This window comes from Gymnogyps californianus, chromosome 1 (assembly GCF_018139145.2).
Source record: "Gymnogyps californianus isolate 813 chromosome 1, ASM1813914v2, whole genome shotgun sequence".
Classification (NCBI taxonomy): Eukaryota; Metazoa; Chordata; class Aves; order Accipitriformes; family Cathartidae; genus Gymnogyps; species Gymnogyps californianus.
The window spans coordinates 19744326-19759922 of NC_059471.1; the positions used below are offsets into that span (position 1 = coordinate 19744326).

General features: G+C 38.9%; 1 protein-coding gene across 1 annotated transcript in view; it reads right to left on the bottom strand.

Moving 5' to 3' along the window:
* The window catches only part of XPO4 (exportin 4), a 55723-nt gene that overhangs the window by 39554 nt on the left and 572 nt on the right, over window positions 1-15597 (bottom strand). The window contains exons 2-3 of the mRNA XM_050897414.1: window positions 12250-12391; window positions 11850-11988 (exon numbers count right to left, since the gene is read on the bottom strand). Coding sequence (XP_050753371.1) covers window positions 11850-11988; window positions 12250-12391 — 281 coding nt within the window. The remainder of the gene's footprint in view (window positions 1-11849; window positions 11989-12249; window positions 12392-15597) is intronic.

Consider the following 15597-nt stretch of genomic DNA (forward strand, 5'->3'; position numbering starts at 1 on the left):
AAAGCACAACATCCACAAGCCTCAGAAATAACCTTTAAAACTACTAGAACGATGTCTCTGAAGCAATGCAAAAATTGGTCAGAAAAAGGCACATTAATTTCAGAGAGACAGATCCACGAAGACTGAAGGTTTAGGTATCTTTTTCATTCTCAAAATTTAAGGTGATGTAAATCAAATGCTTATCCTAAAACACAACTTAAAAGCCAGCCTTCCTTTATGAAACACACTGCTCCAGCCTTTGTTGCTGTTTTTTGAAATAAAAAAAAGCTTTTTTTCCTGATGCCAAAGTCCAGTAACCATCATCACCAGTTTTAATATATTTTAACTGATCATTACACACAAAGGGGAGTAAATATGTACAGTGGAGATGCAAGTAGTACTTCAGAAGTGTGCCATACACTACTGTAACAAGCACAATAGAAAGAAACTGTATACTGATGAAATGAAAACACTTTTTGTTAAAGAGATGTTCTCAACAAAAAACTTGAAAATTACTGGCTATCCTCCCAGACTGTTTGGAGCCAAGGTGCCAGGGATGGACAGAGGGGTAGGAATTGTTAAAGGGTCATGCATGCCAGCAAGTGTCCAGGGGTTAAACAGAAATATGCACACTACCTCTGAACACCCGAAAGATTAAAGTGGAGATGATACTATTTATGCAAGCTCATACAACAGCTGAGACCAGTGCCATCCACCCACCAACTGCAACATCTTTGTTCAGAAATGCCTCTGAAGTCAGTACCTTGACCCCCCAGACAACTAGTTATCTTAGCCAGTATACACTAAATTAACATTCTTACTTGCTAAATAAGTCCCAGACAGATAGAACATAGTGGCTTCGTGATAATATATGGGTTTTCTCTTCTACTATATCATAAAGCTATACAGTGGACCAGCATATTGCTGATCAGTTGTTAAATCTGAGCTTTCCCATTTTAAAGAAATAACTATTTATTTCAAGTGGACTATTTCTCATCTACAGTCACCACTGTCACACGTCACGTATGATAAAAGCAATGTTTAGCCAGTGAAAAACATCATCACGCTTTAAACTACTCCAGCAAAAGTGCAATTTTGTCAGTTCTATACTAGACTTAGAAATATTTCTAATTAGCTCAAACATTTCAGTATTTTATTTCCAAATTTCTGTGTAAGCTATTTGCACCATAAATATTTTTTATTTAGAGGAAATCCAGATTTGATCCAATATAAAAAAATTAGCGTAGGCTAACACTGAGTTTTAAATCCAACATTAAAAGTTCCATATGAAAAGAATTAATCTGGGTGAAAAAAAAAAACCAAAATGAAAAAAACTCCAAACTAAAAAAAAACCCCGAAGTTTGGCTCTAGAACAATGCTTCAGATAAGAATACATGTTTTTAAAGGAATAATGCAAAGTTGCCAGAGAACACTGCCCAATTTCATTATGTGCCAAGAGATACAGAAATTTCACAAGGCTCTCTAAATACTTTAAAAATGCAGGCTTTTATTTGATGCTTGAATTACTGACACACTGATACTTTTCAGCTCAGAGAAGCCATGATGTAAGGACACTATTAGTTGCAACTACAAATCTGGACAGTTTGATGCTCTATAATATACCATGATTACCATGTGGTATTAATGATTACAATAGTACAACAGCCTGGCTAAAGCTAAGCTGCTTCTGCTTTATCACGCAAAGATCTTCACACCAAGCCACCATTCAGATCACCACAGGACAAGCAGGGCAGTGATGCAGACCACCCATCACTTGCAGTTGGTTGCCAATTATTGGAAAATAAATCAGTAAGTTCAAATGACAGGCACGGAGCAATACGAAAAAAATGTTTGTTCCCACCATGATTACAAATAGTTAATATTAGCTGAAATAATAGATATTTTCTCCTTCCATTTTCTCCAGTTTGCTTATATGGTATATAATAATTTATCCTTTCTGTTTGGATAGTAATGTGCTATTGCATAATAAAAGCACACTCCAGTTTTTTTTGTGTGCTTTTATCCTTATTTCAAGTAGAAACTTAAAAGGAAGGTTAAGTTTTATGACTGATGGTAAAGAAATCTCTTCAAAGATGTACAGAGCAATGGATGCAGCTAAGCTGACTGAATCTGCTAAGAGCCTGATAAGCAGCTTGAGCAGTGACCTGCCCCCCTGATTTCAATAAGAGCTATTGCAGGTAGTTCTGACATCAGTACCTGCTTTGAGCATGAAAGGAGAAGCGTGACGTTACTAGAGATTTACACACTTTACTCCCTCCAGCAGCCTAGCTCACAGTGAACACGAGGGCATGCTACATCCCTCCACTCTCCTCCCTCCCACTGAATTCCCAGCATCCCACCAACTCCTTCACCTTGGTATTTCAATACCTGGGGTGCAAATCCTGCCCCATTCCCTCACCATCCCAAGGGTGCTGTGTGCATTATGGGAACATCCACACCCTCCTGTCACTATCTGCATCTGCGCTTACCCCTTGCATCCATGAGGGATTGTAAGTACTCCCATATATCCAGATCACCAGAGCAGGAGAAGACCAAAATAAGATATTGGCCAGTAATTTAAAATTTACTGCAACAACAGGCTGAGAGGAGATTGCTTGAGATTGGTTTCCTAGAAAGTAGGTGCCAGTCCCCAGGAGTTCAGCTTACAGACAAGAGCAGAGGAACAGATCAAGACCTGTAACCTGTCCTTGCAATGTCAAGCATTTGCATAGAGCTGCATACAAAACCACCACTGCTTCCCAAAACTGCCGTAAGACTATAGGAATTTATATAGATTGTTGTGCATAGTAGTAAGATTGCTGTTTTCATATGAACAAACTAATTAGCTTAAAAGAACATGTGCCCTGCCATCTATTGAACTCTTCTGAATACACAGTAATACTTCAGAAACTCTGGAATAAAGCTTAAGTAAACTTTACTAAAAGTAAAATTTTACTTTATGAAAAGTAACTTTACTGAAGGTTAACTACTAATATTTTGAAATACATTTTTTTAATTTACATGTATGTTTGGTATGAAGACAACTCAACACAAATGCAGGCTATTAGAAGAAAGATTTCAAAAATCTGAAAAACAACATAATTTCAGATAAACCAATACAGTTCTGCTCTGTGAAATAAAATTACTTCATCTTCACATAATAAAATCGAATGCACTTAATACATGTAAAGTTCTAGGATGGAGGGGGTTTTTTTGTTGTTTCATAGTGCTTTTTTTAAGGTTTTTGCCACACCACAGAAGAGATTAACAATCCAATTTAGTAATACCATACAGTAATAAGTAGAAAATGCACGTGACTCTGGGCATCATATTAAAAGTCAGATCTGAATGTCTATTGCGCAGTAATGCCATTAACTTCATACCAGTAAGAGTACACCTCTGAACCGAGTTTGACTCACTCGCTAGCAATTTCACTAGTTCTGCCACAAGTACATACCCAAACAATAACCCCATCTAACAAAATAAAATACTTCTCTTGTTGAGAGCAGACTGCCTCTGAGAATAGCTTGGCACTCACCCCAGTTAGCTTTATTACCAGGAATAAACTTTATGAAAGATCGCTATACATAAAATAGACTCTCAGCTGCTCAAACAGAAGATCAATGGGACTTGTGATAAGAGATTAACTTGGCAATCAGACACCCAGGACTAACATCGTTTTAGTGGTTTTCTTTTTAAATTGCTCTAATAAAAGACAGACACTACAGCAAGACCATGCACCATTTTAACAGTAAACAATATTTATATATCATTCATAAAACTCAGATGCAGAAGGTAAATGCAACTTATTCCTCCAACTGGAATGTCCCCTATAACAAAAGTTAAAGCCATAATGTTTGAAGGGATTTCACACTTGTGCCTGGACTGCCCATGGAATAAGTGAACTGCTTCATTTGAGGGTAGTTAGGTTACAAAGCATCTGAAAGGAAGAAGAGTTCAAATACAGCTTAGAAAAAAAACCAGACATGTGGTATACCAGCTCTGAGGCAGAAAAGCCAACAAAGAATGAGTTACAACACCAAAAATGTTTCCTCTGTTCTAAAATTCAGAGCAGAGATACAGCTAGGTTGTCAAGGGTTTGATTAAATCATTCATTTTACTACAAAACCTAGACTATCAAGCAACGCCCTCCCCCTGCCTTCTGCAAGTGTCATTTATACCTACAGAAAAATGAGTAAGTATATTTAAAAGAATAAAGGTCTCATTTGAACAGAGCAAATCATAACATCTACCCTGTTACATTAGATCACTGCCAGCCTGAATATGCATTTAGAGGACTTTTTGTCTCCATCCGTATAATGTAAAGTCTGTTACTGAAACCAAAGGGAAGCCACAAGAAGCATTTAATAATATCCCTAAACCAGCTAATTTTAACTTGCACAAGAGCAGGAAGAATCAAAGAGTACATCTATCAGAGGTAGAATTTGCTGTGCTGCTCCTAGGTGATAAAATTCTGTAGTGAGAATGTGTCAAATGCAATTTTACCAAATAAACTGTTTAAAGCAAGGCTTCCTTTATAAAGCAGTAATATACTTCTTCCCTAACTTCCTTGAATAAGCATAGCTGTATTTGCTAACATTTTCAGAGTATCTAAATCCCCAGAATGTAAGCTGTAACTCCAAATGGAAAGGTTAACAGGATGGCCACAGGACCAAAAGAAATACCATTATGTACACAAAGTAACTGGGGCCACTCCAGCTTTTCAATTTGTGAGTATTGCAATCGGGGGTGGGGGAACCCAGGAGCTGAAGTAGTAGTTCCCAACCAAAGAAAACCAGAATATATTCTGAAGAAATATAAGCAAGCACCAGGAAGAACCCACTGGATTTTATCTGTTTGTTCCTTCCCAAATGAGCCAACTGGTGGAAAAAAGCTGTAGAGCAGGGACAGGATGATAGGAATAGGACCCACAGCTGCAGTTTTGTGCTGTCAGCAGTAAGGGACTGACTGGGCAGCGCACCCCTTTCCTCCCATTCCTCCTCTGCCACCATGCAAAGACAGACAAGCAGCACCAGGTTAACACACCACAACTACAGCAGCACAACGGGCAAGACCCTGCTTCCCTTCCCTGGAGGGAACCAGGCAAACCAAGCAAGGGAAACCCCCAAGGTTGAGCTGAAAATGAGAAAACCAATTCCGCTGTGAATCACTGGGGGCCACAGGAAGATGATCCTGTGGCATGTGAAGCATGCAGGCTTTGGCCAAAGAGAGAAGGGAAGAAGCAGTCTCTACTAATAATGGAAGAGGTCCAGGCAGAGTTTGCTGGAGCTCAGGGTGCAAAACATGCTTTTCTTTGTTTCTCTGGGGACAGGCAAAGTTGTGAAGCAGGAATCAGGAGGAGAAAAAAAAAATTAATCTCATCAAAAAAGTGAAGGTCTGAAAACCATCTATCTAGAGGTAACATATCCTTCTCCAGGTTCTTGTCTGAAAGGCACCAGCGGAATCTCCACTCCTAGAGTAGTTGCATGAACAAATCCAAGACTTTCAATTAAATTCAAAATAGTGCATAGTAAGACTAGCCATGCAGCTCGCCATCAGTATCACCTGGCTTTAAACATACATCATCCTGGCAAGTACTCTTTGGCAGGCAGGTGTCCCCTCTCCCCCCACTTTTCCCAGTACTCATTCCTGGTCCTTCTTGCCTGCCTCTGCCTGCCATACTGCCAGATATGCCAAATGAGCTGCGTTACATGGCTGTGCTCCACAGTAGTTCCATTTAAAGAAAAAAAAAAAAGAGGTTAGGAAGGAGAAGGCTGGTTGTTTTTAAGTAGACTCCCACAGAGATCCAGTTTATTACTGAATGTATATATTCAGAAGGGCAGTATCTCTGAGAGGAAAAGGGACTAAACCAAAGACTGAGCAGCTAGGGTCAATAAACTTCTTAAAGAGGCTTTTCCCCTCAAGGGTGTTTATTTGTGTGTCACCACAGTAATAAAAGAAATATAGGTGTAACACATGGAAAGGCATCATTTCTTCCTTCCCAATGAGTCTCTGAGGTCTACAGGTGAGGGCCTCCACACCAGCGCATCTCATGAGACGGCAGAACTGAGGAAATGAAGAGTCATGGATGCCATACATAGAACAGGGGGCACACATCTCTCCTCTGGATCGCGTCTTCTCACTTCCCAGCCCTGTCTTTGAAACAGTAGCTCTACTGTACATGATAATACTGGGAGCTATCAATTTCTAATATTAAAGTTATTAAGCAACTAAGCTGGAGTCTTGCTGTACTGCATCTCCAGTAAAGTAGGCTCTCTTTCAAAAGGAAAATCAGAAAACTTTAAAAGGGACCCTGGTTAATACAACTACTAAAAAAATACTTATGTTTAAAGTTCTCTTACATTTCTATTACCGAGTTTTAACCGCATATTTGGAGTAGTTTCTGGATCCCTAAAATTCCCAAACCAATCTTTAACACACTAACTTAGGCCTTTATAGAGCACTTGTCAGCATGAAGGAAACAGCTTAAATATCCTGGTTTGCCATCTGGTTTTTATACTCAACATGTCTCAAGGGCAGTAAGGTTCATAGGACAAGGTAATAATTTTATTAGACCAGAAGATACAGCTGAGGGTAGAAGGGGGATATGTTTTTGTCAAAATGTAAAAGTCATGACAGTCTCTCCAACTCCTACCCTACCACATGAGACAGCAACAGCTAGACAGGGATCCGAAGTAAAATTCCTCTTAAAGAATAGAAGTAAGAACCATAAATGCTAAATAAATGTAACTAGTTATCTATGCAGCCATTATTATTGATAGATTAATTTCAATGAAGATGAATGCCTAGAGTTCTGCTTATTAGTATTTCCCACTGTTCACATGAAATCCATCCACAGCACATTCCTCAGCAGTTTTAGGAAACCTGAAGCATCTGAATTTCCTCTCTAGCCCAACCACGAACACTGGGAAACAGACCAACAGATTTAGAGATTTTGACAGAAGGAACTGTTAGGATCCCAGAGCTCTTCCAGTAAGTCTTGACAAGTAGTCTTGCATATACAGTAAAATTTAGGCTTCAGGTATGGAGCTTTATATTAGAATACATTCTACTGTATGCACTGCAGATCTTAAAAAAAAAAAAAAACAAAAAAACCCCCACAAAAACCAAACAAAAAACCACACCAGCTTCTGTTGCTTCCCAGTCCCATGTCAGGTCTACAGCACTTGAACCCCTCTGCATCTGCCTACCCATATTCTGGAAGAAATCTATGTGTGACCCATATCCTACCCCAGTTTTAAACAAAGTCCATCTGACTATGTTCACATGCAGACCAGCTCCTCCTCCTGGGAAACAGTCACCTTTGCTGCCAGGATTCTTGTCCTTCTGGCAGGGATGAAGGACAAACGAAATCCTTCAGCTATGCAAAAGCAGAATATTCTAACACAAAAAGAAAAGGCCAAGAAATTGAAGGCATTTATAGCTGGGAAGGACTTGGCCCACACAATTCTCCAAAATCTTGAAATCAGTGATAGAAAACATGCATTTAGCATTTTAAGATTGGCCCATGATACTGTGTCTACTGCCAGAAGCTCTGTCCCCCAGAGATGAAGATTTTGAAAAGAGGTCCTGAAATTGCTATTGGAGGGAGATTACAGACTCTCCTTCATGATTGCTTGTATCGATGTTACCGGAGGAGCCAGGAAAAGCAAAACCAGGAACTCCAAAGCTAACCCTTGTCCTTCCAGAGGATTACTACCTAAACTCATTAATAAATGACTAGGCAGCCAGATTACCTATAGTCTGATTTTCCTTCTCAGACAGAGGTTTCTTCCATGAGATCCATAAAGGTCCATATGGCAGAGAAGCAGCAGCAGGAGCCAATACTCCAGGTTCAAACCCTGGCTCTAACCACACATCCTTCCCATCCTTGTAATATTACCTCTCCTTAGTGCCCTGTTATTTCCTTGACATGTACATTATTAAGAGATTAGTCAATACTAAAGCCATCTTTTTAATTTCCTGCCCACTTTCTTCCTTTCATCACTATTCTTCTTCTCTTCCTTCCAATCTCCCTTCCATTTTTTCATTCTCAACAGTTCATCCATCAGTCTTGCTCCCATGTCAGTTTGTCACAACATCACTGTCTTCCTTTCGGCTGGGATAGAGTTAATTTTCTTCTTAGTAGCTGGTCCAGTGCTGGGTTTTGGATTTAGGATGAGAATAATGTTGATAACCCACTGATGTTTTAGTTGTTGCTAAGTAGCACTTAAGTTAAGGATTTTCAGTTTCCCATGCTCTGCCAGCAAGCAGGTGTGCAAGAAGCTGGGAGGGAGCACAGCCGGGGCAGCTGACCTGAACTAGCCAAAGGGGTATTTCATACCATGGAACGTCATGCCCAGTATATAAACGGGGTGGGGGGTTGGCTGGGAGGGGCAAATTGCTGCTCATGCATCAGTCAGCAGGTGGTGAGCAACTGCATTGTGCATCACTTGTCTTTTCTTGGGTTTTATTTCTCTTTTTTGTTACATTCCTTTTCATAACAATTATTATTATTATTACTATTAGTTAGTATTCTATTTTATTTTACTTTAAACCATTCTTATCACAACCCACAAGTTTTACCTTTTTTTCTGATCCTCCTCCCCATCTCCCTGGGAGGGGGGAGGGGGAAGCAGCTGCATGGTGCTTAGTTGCTGGCTGGGGTTAAACCACGACAATCACTCAACATACCTTCAAGTTCTATCGTCAAAATACAACCATTTCTAAAAATATTTTTAACTAATACTCGAGAATTTAAGGTATTAAGCATATCAAATCCTGCAAAAGGACATATGCAAAAGACACAATACCATCGACATTCACTGCTGTCCTTATTACGCCAACCTTCAGGACTTGACCCTGACAAGATGTTACTGAAAAGTCCCAAAGATTTCATGGAGCAGGAGTGCCTAACACAAAACCAGTACAGATGTCTGACAGGAACTGGGTGGAGGGTTGCAGGGAATGGAAAAGATTAAGTACCTACTTTATTCTTGGAAGATAAAGAAGGGCCAGGAGGCTTCAGAGCCAGCAGAGAGGAGAAAGCAAGCAGGAAGCAGGCAAGAGACCACTTTGCTTTTTTAAAAAGGACTTTCTCTCAATTACAAACTGCTGTAGAAAGCCACTATCAACAGCTAAGAGCCACATTTGAGAGCTTTAAACATTTTTAAATACGAAGTGACCTGCTGTTGACTCCATATGTTACTTCTCAGCTGCTGGAGTGAACCTCAGGTAGGAGGACACAAATGGGTGGGGAGTAGGTCAGAGGAAACATGGAGCCGAAGTCTGGGAAGGATGCAGAAAGTGACCAAGAGACTCGACAGAGAATTAGGAGTCAAAGGTATGACAGACTTCTGAAACCTGAGTGTACAAGGCTGGAGGCAAGAGTGCACATCACATCGCAGGAAAGACGTGTTAAAAAAGTGGAAAGAGTCAGGGAGGCACAGAGAGCTGGAAAACATCTGCTGATCTCTCCCAACACCCATATCCTAGCCTCGTCCCTGACTTGGATGGAGGCCTGGTTTTATAAATAACTAATATAAACATGTCTACAGTGAAGTGCAGAAACACCCATGACACTGCATGGCACTGTCCTGATGGGGCATCTTGGATCGGGAAAGCAGTACCACTCCCTTAGCTTCATACTGTACCCTGAAGAAGCACCCTTAGCTGAGACTCCACACAGCAGCAAGGCAGCTGCACCGCTGTGGTTCCACATGGCCTGATGGGCACGGCTGAACACTACAGAGACACTAATAAAAAAACCACCCACCCATATTTGAAAAGATAAGTGGATAATTCATTGTATGAATTATTCCATACAACCTTTTGAAGTTATCATATATTTACACAAGAGGCATGCCCTTACACAAGAGGCATGCCCTGAACCCACTCAGAACTCAGTTGTGGCAGGTACTGTGCTAACACGCAATTTTATTACTGCTTATTATTGAGAATGCCAAGTCTTGGGTCGCATGAAGCTGTGTCAGTACTAGAGCTTCTCTTGCAGCAAAGACTCAGAAGACTACAAGAACATTTTTATGAATGAGAGCTATTTTATAATATAAAACCTCATACATATATGGGAGCATGTGTTTATAACCAGCTTGCCAAAGACTAACAAATGTATACTGCACCTTACAGAAAAGATGTTCCAGCAGCATCACGTGTCATTGTTTGCTAGTAAGTCACATTAGCATACTGGAATAGAAAATATCATTATATACTCAAGACATTTTCAATTCTATTCTTAAAACTTGAGCACAAATACTTTGGAAAAATTACGGAGAAAGTAATACTTGTGAAGAGAGGTGGATAAAGGGAAATGAAAAACTGAGCCAAACTTGGTCTCTGTATGGTGGCAGCAAGCGGAGCTTGGATTATAGGAGAGTGAAATATTGCCCCTTCCCCCAGCCAGAGCTCCTCTGCGACACACTCTGTTCTGCAGCAAGTCCAGGATGATATACTTAGAGCAGGCAGTCTTAGCTTGCTGTATGCTGTAGTCAGTGGAGTGTGTCTGTGTATTCTGTGCATGCACAGAATACAACTGTGAAAGCTGGACTGTGCAAGAGTTAGTTCAAAGAGGACTTCCCTGTCAACATCCAGGTTTCTATTTACTCCACTTTTGTATCTTTATGGAAAGATCATATAAACTACATTAGCATAAACACTGGCATGCATAAAACTTGAAAGCCTCAGTTGTAACTCCATTTTAATAACAAGACTATGTTTTCTGGAAAAAAGCACAAACTCAGCATTGTTCTAAACAAATACCCATTTCTATCCAAATTACACACAACCAAAAGGCTGAAATGTTCTCCTTAAGCTAAATAACTGTGAAATTCAGGTTTACAAGTGTAACTGAAATTTCCATACCCTGGAGGGATATCACTTGTGCTTAGAGGTGACACACTATTTTTAGGACCATGACATGAGCTGCATTACTTCTAGTACACTTTGATCAAATTTTCAGAGTTAAACACTTGCTGCTCACATCTAGTACAACTGCTGCTCTAAATGCTCAGCAGTATTATGAGCCAGTTCCCTCAAGGTTTTGTTTTTTTTTTGAGAAAAGCTTCAGTTAAAGTTTCAGCATGGAATCTACATACTCTTCGATTTGCATTTGGTAGGAGAAAAATCACCTCTCTTTAATCTCTAGTTACATGCCTCTATTATGACCTATTCTAAACTTATCTCCTGGCATAGCAAACGGAATTTCACTAAATGCATAGATAGATATTGGACACCTTGTTTCCACTTTGAGCTCAGTATGGAAGGTAACACTTACCCCTAGTAGTATGACATTAAATCTAGCGTAAGTTTTGTATTTCCATTCCACGTTTTACTTCCTCACACCCCTTTCTCTCCACCTACCCGTCCCCCAGAGAATGGCAGAGGCCTATGCCTCTTGCTCAGTAGCCCATTCCGACAGCTGAGCCACAGGAGGGTGCAGCACTGCACAGATGGAAGGGGAACAGAGTGTGTAGAGAACCTGCCAGCTAATGGAAAATCCATTTTAGATCATGCTCTTTTATTAAAGAAACCCAGAGAAGCAAAAAAAAACAAACAAACAAAAAAAAAAAACAACGCACCCGTGGCACTTAAAGCAGCTATTCAAAGAAACCTATTCCCTAAAAAAATATGGTGTAATTGTGTACCAAAGAACTACACATACTACTCCTAGTCCCAAAACATTCTTATTCAAAAATCTCCGACTTGGTAAATGATTGCTTGAATAGCTATCAACGTAATTACTAATTTTAATTTTTAGATACGATAAGTATACAAGATTTTATAGTCACTAACTATATAACTTATGCTGCTGATACAGATTGCTTAAATTTTGAAGAAAAAAATAAAATACTTACCACAGTGGGGTTACCGCTGCTGATCAACTGGCTGACTTCATGAAAAATGCTTTTGCAGTCGATTGATTTGTCTAATGATCCCCGTTTCACTATCACCGCTACTGCTAATAGAATCTGCTCCCGAACGTACTTTTGAAGGCTGTAAACAACATTGAAAAAATATATTTGCAAATAATTCTGAACATCAATACTCAATAAAATTTTAAACACGCTTCTTTTTCAAATATTTGGTCTGAATTTATAAGGGAAAGCCAACAACTCTACAGAAGTCAACTAAGTGTTAAGAAGGGAAGACAAATTATTGTTGAAATGATCTTCCACCGCTACCCTGGGAAACAAAAGGATAACCCAGACTTTATGCAGAATCCCACATGTTCAGAGGTATTTTTTCTGTACTTACTTAGGCCTTTGTAAGACATAGGTTAGAAGGAATGTTCGCAGTGACTCGATGCTAGTTTTTTCCAAGAGAATCCATTCTCTTACAACTGCTTCCATTATCGCTGTAGCAGCTTGAAAAAGGACATAGTCCACTTTACTAGTTTCTGTGAGGAAAAACAAAGGCAACTTGAATATCAGAACACATACATGTATTTAGCTTGTGTGTATTTCCAACAAAAAAATTAATGGAATTTACTATTATTTGTTATTAAATGGAATTTTGTTGCTATGAAAACAGACAAAGAATTTACAACTCAAAAGGGAGGAAAAATAATCAATAACCCAATTTCAAATTGTCCAGTATTATTCGAGTCAGTGACTCAGGGGAAGAAAAGTTGGCTGCACAGGGAGACTGGGCCAAAGATCAGGAATAAGAATGCTAACACAACTGTGAAACAAAATAAAAAAGATGACAGATTTAGTCCCAATACATTAAGATATGATTAATTTGACAGACATGCCAGAACTGAAGACTCCTCTATCATTTGGGTGCTTGCCTTTGGAACCAACAGTGCATAAAATTACATGTATTTTATGGATGATGAGAAGCAAGTCCACTTACGCCTAAAGATAACATTTGTGTTTAATTATCAAAGCAAAAGTTTTACAGACTGGTGTATTTAAGGTTTTCTACATCATGTTCAAGCTTCCATATTCATCTTGAGGTAATCAAAATATAACTTACGACCACGGTGTAGGAATCATTAGCCCTTATTATATGAATATCTGATTACTTTGTATAGAGATGCACTAAAGAAACTAGAAAAAGATGTTACGGAAAAAGGTAACAATTTGGGTGACTATAAAGTATAATTTAAAGAGAAATCCCAGAATCTGAATTTAATTTATATGACGACAGAAAGCTACAGAGATTTTTGTTGTTGTTCTTTTGCTTTTAAAAATTTTAACTTAGAAATAGCAGGTAGCATCTCAGTAGCCAGTTTCAAAACATTCTGAGCTCTGTAGAAAACACAGAAAGAACATTCAGAAAGGGTGTAGCTACAGGGTGGCAAAAGCATAAAACATGAAATGGTAAAATAAAATCCCCGAACAAGAAGTGGAGTTTGAGTGATGGTGGGTGACCTGCCAGGACTAGAAAAACTGGGTTTGTGTGAGAAAGCCTCGGTCATGAGATGATGGGCTTTAAATGACTACAAAACAAACTTTCTTCCCCTGATTATATACACACAAATTTATAATACACATTTCCTTTATATGCAAGTTCTATATTCAAGATAGCAGCCAATTTGCTAAAATGTTTTTAAGTAATTTAATCAGGCTCCAAATCTAAACCCTACAAATGTAAACACACTTAAATCAAAATAAACCACCTTTAAATCTACTTAGCTTAATTTGGAAAACTAAGTAACCACTTAATTAAAAGATTAATGTGTATGTCTAACACATACATAAAAACAAGCCACATTATTCCTGCACGGGAATTTTAATTCTGGCATTTAACTTCTGGGTCTTTGGCTTTTCAAACTGTACAAAGCTCACACAAAAAGAGAATGCTATTAAAGAAGAAGAGGACGGAATTTCTCCTTTGCGTCAAGTACTACAGATGCACAACTGCAATCATTAACAGCACAGACCTCCAGCACTCAGTGTAAGCTTATGACTAGTCAGAGCACCATTATCCTCTACATGAAGTTACTAAAGAAAGGCAGGACAAGTTTTGCCAGTACGTTTAACAACTATAAGCTTACAGCAGAAGAACGCAGAGCCTCATGCTTCCTGGGTTAAATTCCAGGTTTTTAAAGAAACTGCATGGTAGTGGCTCTTCCCCTTTTCCTTATGCTCATCATCTCCACTGCTCTCCCTGTATCACTCGTACACTCTTCTTTCCACAAATGCCATCAACATCATTGTTATCTCTCTCTCTACCTCCATTCCAATTCCTGTCTTGACCATTTTTTTCTGTTTCTTTTTAAAGCCATCTACTCTGATCCTCTGGTTCCTGCCCATCCTTACCTGCACATATCCCTTCAGCACACTTCAACTCTTTTATTCTTCATCATGAACAGCTTGTTTCCCTTCCCTGGTTCCCGATTTCATAATCCCTGCCTCTCCCTTCTCAACTCCCAAGTCTTAACTAGCCGTTCTTTCTGTCCAGACTGTACAAACACTTACTCAAGAAGCATAAAGTTTTGGGAAAAGTCTCTCAGTTCCAGGTCTCAGCATCACAACTGCCTACGCTGCCGCGAAAAACCTGCCCCATGCGGAAACATACTGGTTTCTCAACAGTGGTAGCACATGAACAGTTTAAGGATGTAATATTTCTAGACATCCAAAAGGTGTTAAAAACAGGATCACATTCCTTCCAACCAGCCACATTTCAAAAGAAAAAAAAAAGTGTCTGCAGTGATAGTTCATTATTAATGCTAAATTGAATTCCATTCTTTGAGAAGATGCGGTGATTTCATGAATTTTCATTATTTATTTCTGATTAGTGATGAATATATCAATTATAAGAGATCAAAATGGTCTACAGAGTTACTTAAGTATGTTCTTTTGCCCACTTAAAATTCTCTAAAAATCAATGTGAAAATAAATAGCATCAATTTTGCTGACCCATAAAGCAAAAAGTGTGATTACAGTCTTCAGGACCAGATGAAGTACTACTATAATATATTAAAACCTGAAGAAACTCATGTGTAGAAAAAATTTTGGTTGGGGAGTGGGTGTAGGAAAGGAACCACACCCTGCTCTATATATCACAGTATAATTTAACAACACAGTAGTAGGCCTGCAATATTGACATCACAATATTCATGAATTGTAAGTCTCTAATCTAGTAAATTTAGAAATAACTGTTAAAAAAAATACCGTGGAATTAATTAAGTATGAAAATAATCATATTTTAAACATAATTCTAATATTTCTCTGTTCATTCTGGCAAATTCTTTGAAAGAAAAGTTGCTTTTTTGTGGTTTTGGCATGTGTTCTTTTCCACAAATTTCCAGGTTTTCCTCACCACGTTTCAGAGTCAGCTTTCACTGAAACTTCCCCCTTGCCTCCCCCCAACACTCACATCTGGTCAGTACAGTGATGCTGAGTAGGAATCTTACATGCTTACTGCTCCTGCAATTTTCAGATTATTTAGCTGCCAAACTCTAATAAGTCTCTATAGTGCCTGTAAAATCAGATTTATTTTTAAAAACTTGTAATACAATCACATTTAGAGCACTTCCATTAAAACCCAAAAAATTTCTGATAAAAGGTGATACCTACCTATCTCTTTCCTTTCTCCACAGGTATAATCCCACAAAACTTCGAATCAATACTCTACTGCTTCTACCAGGTGGAC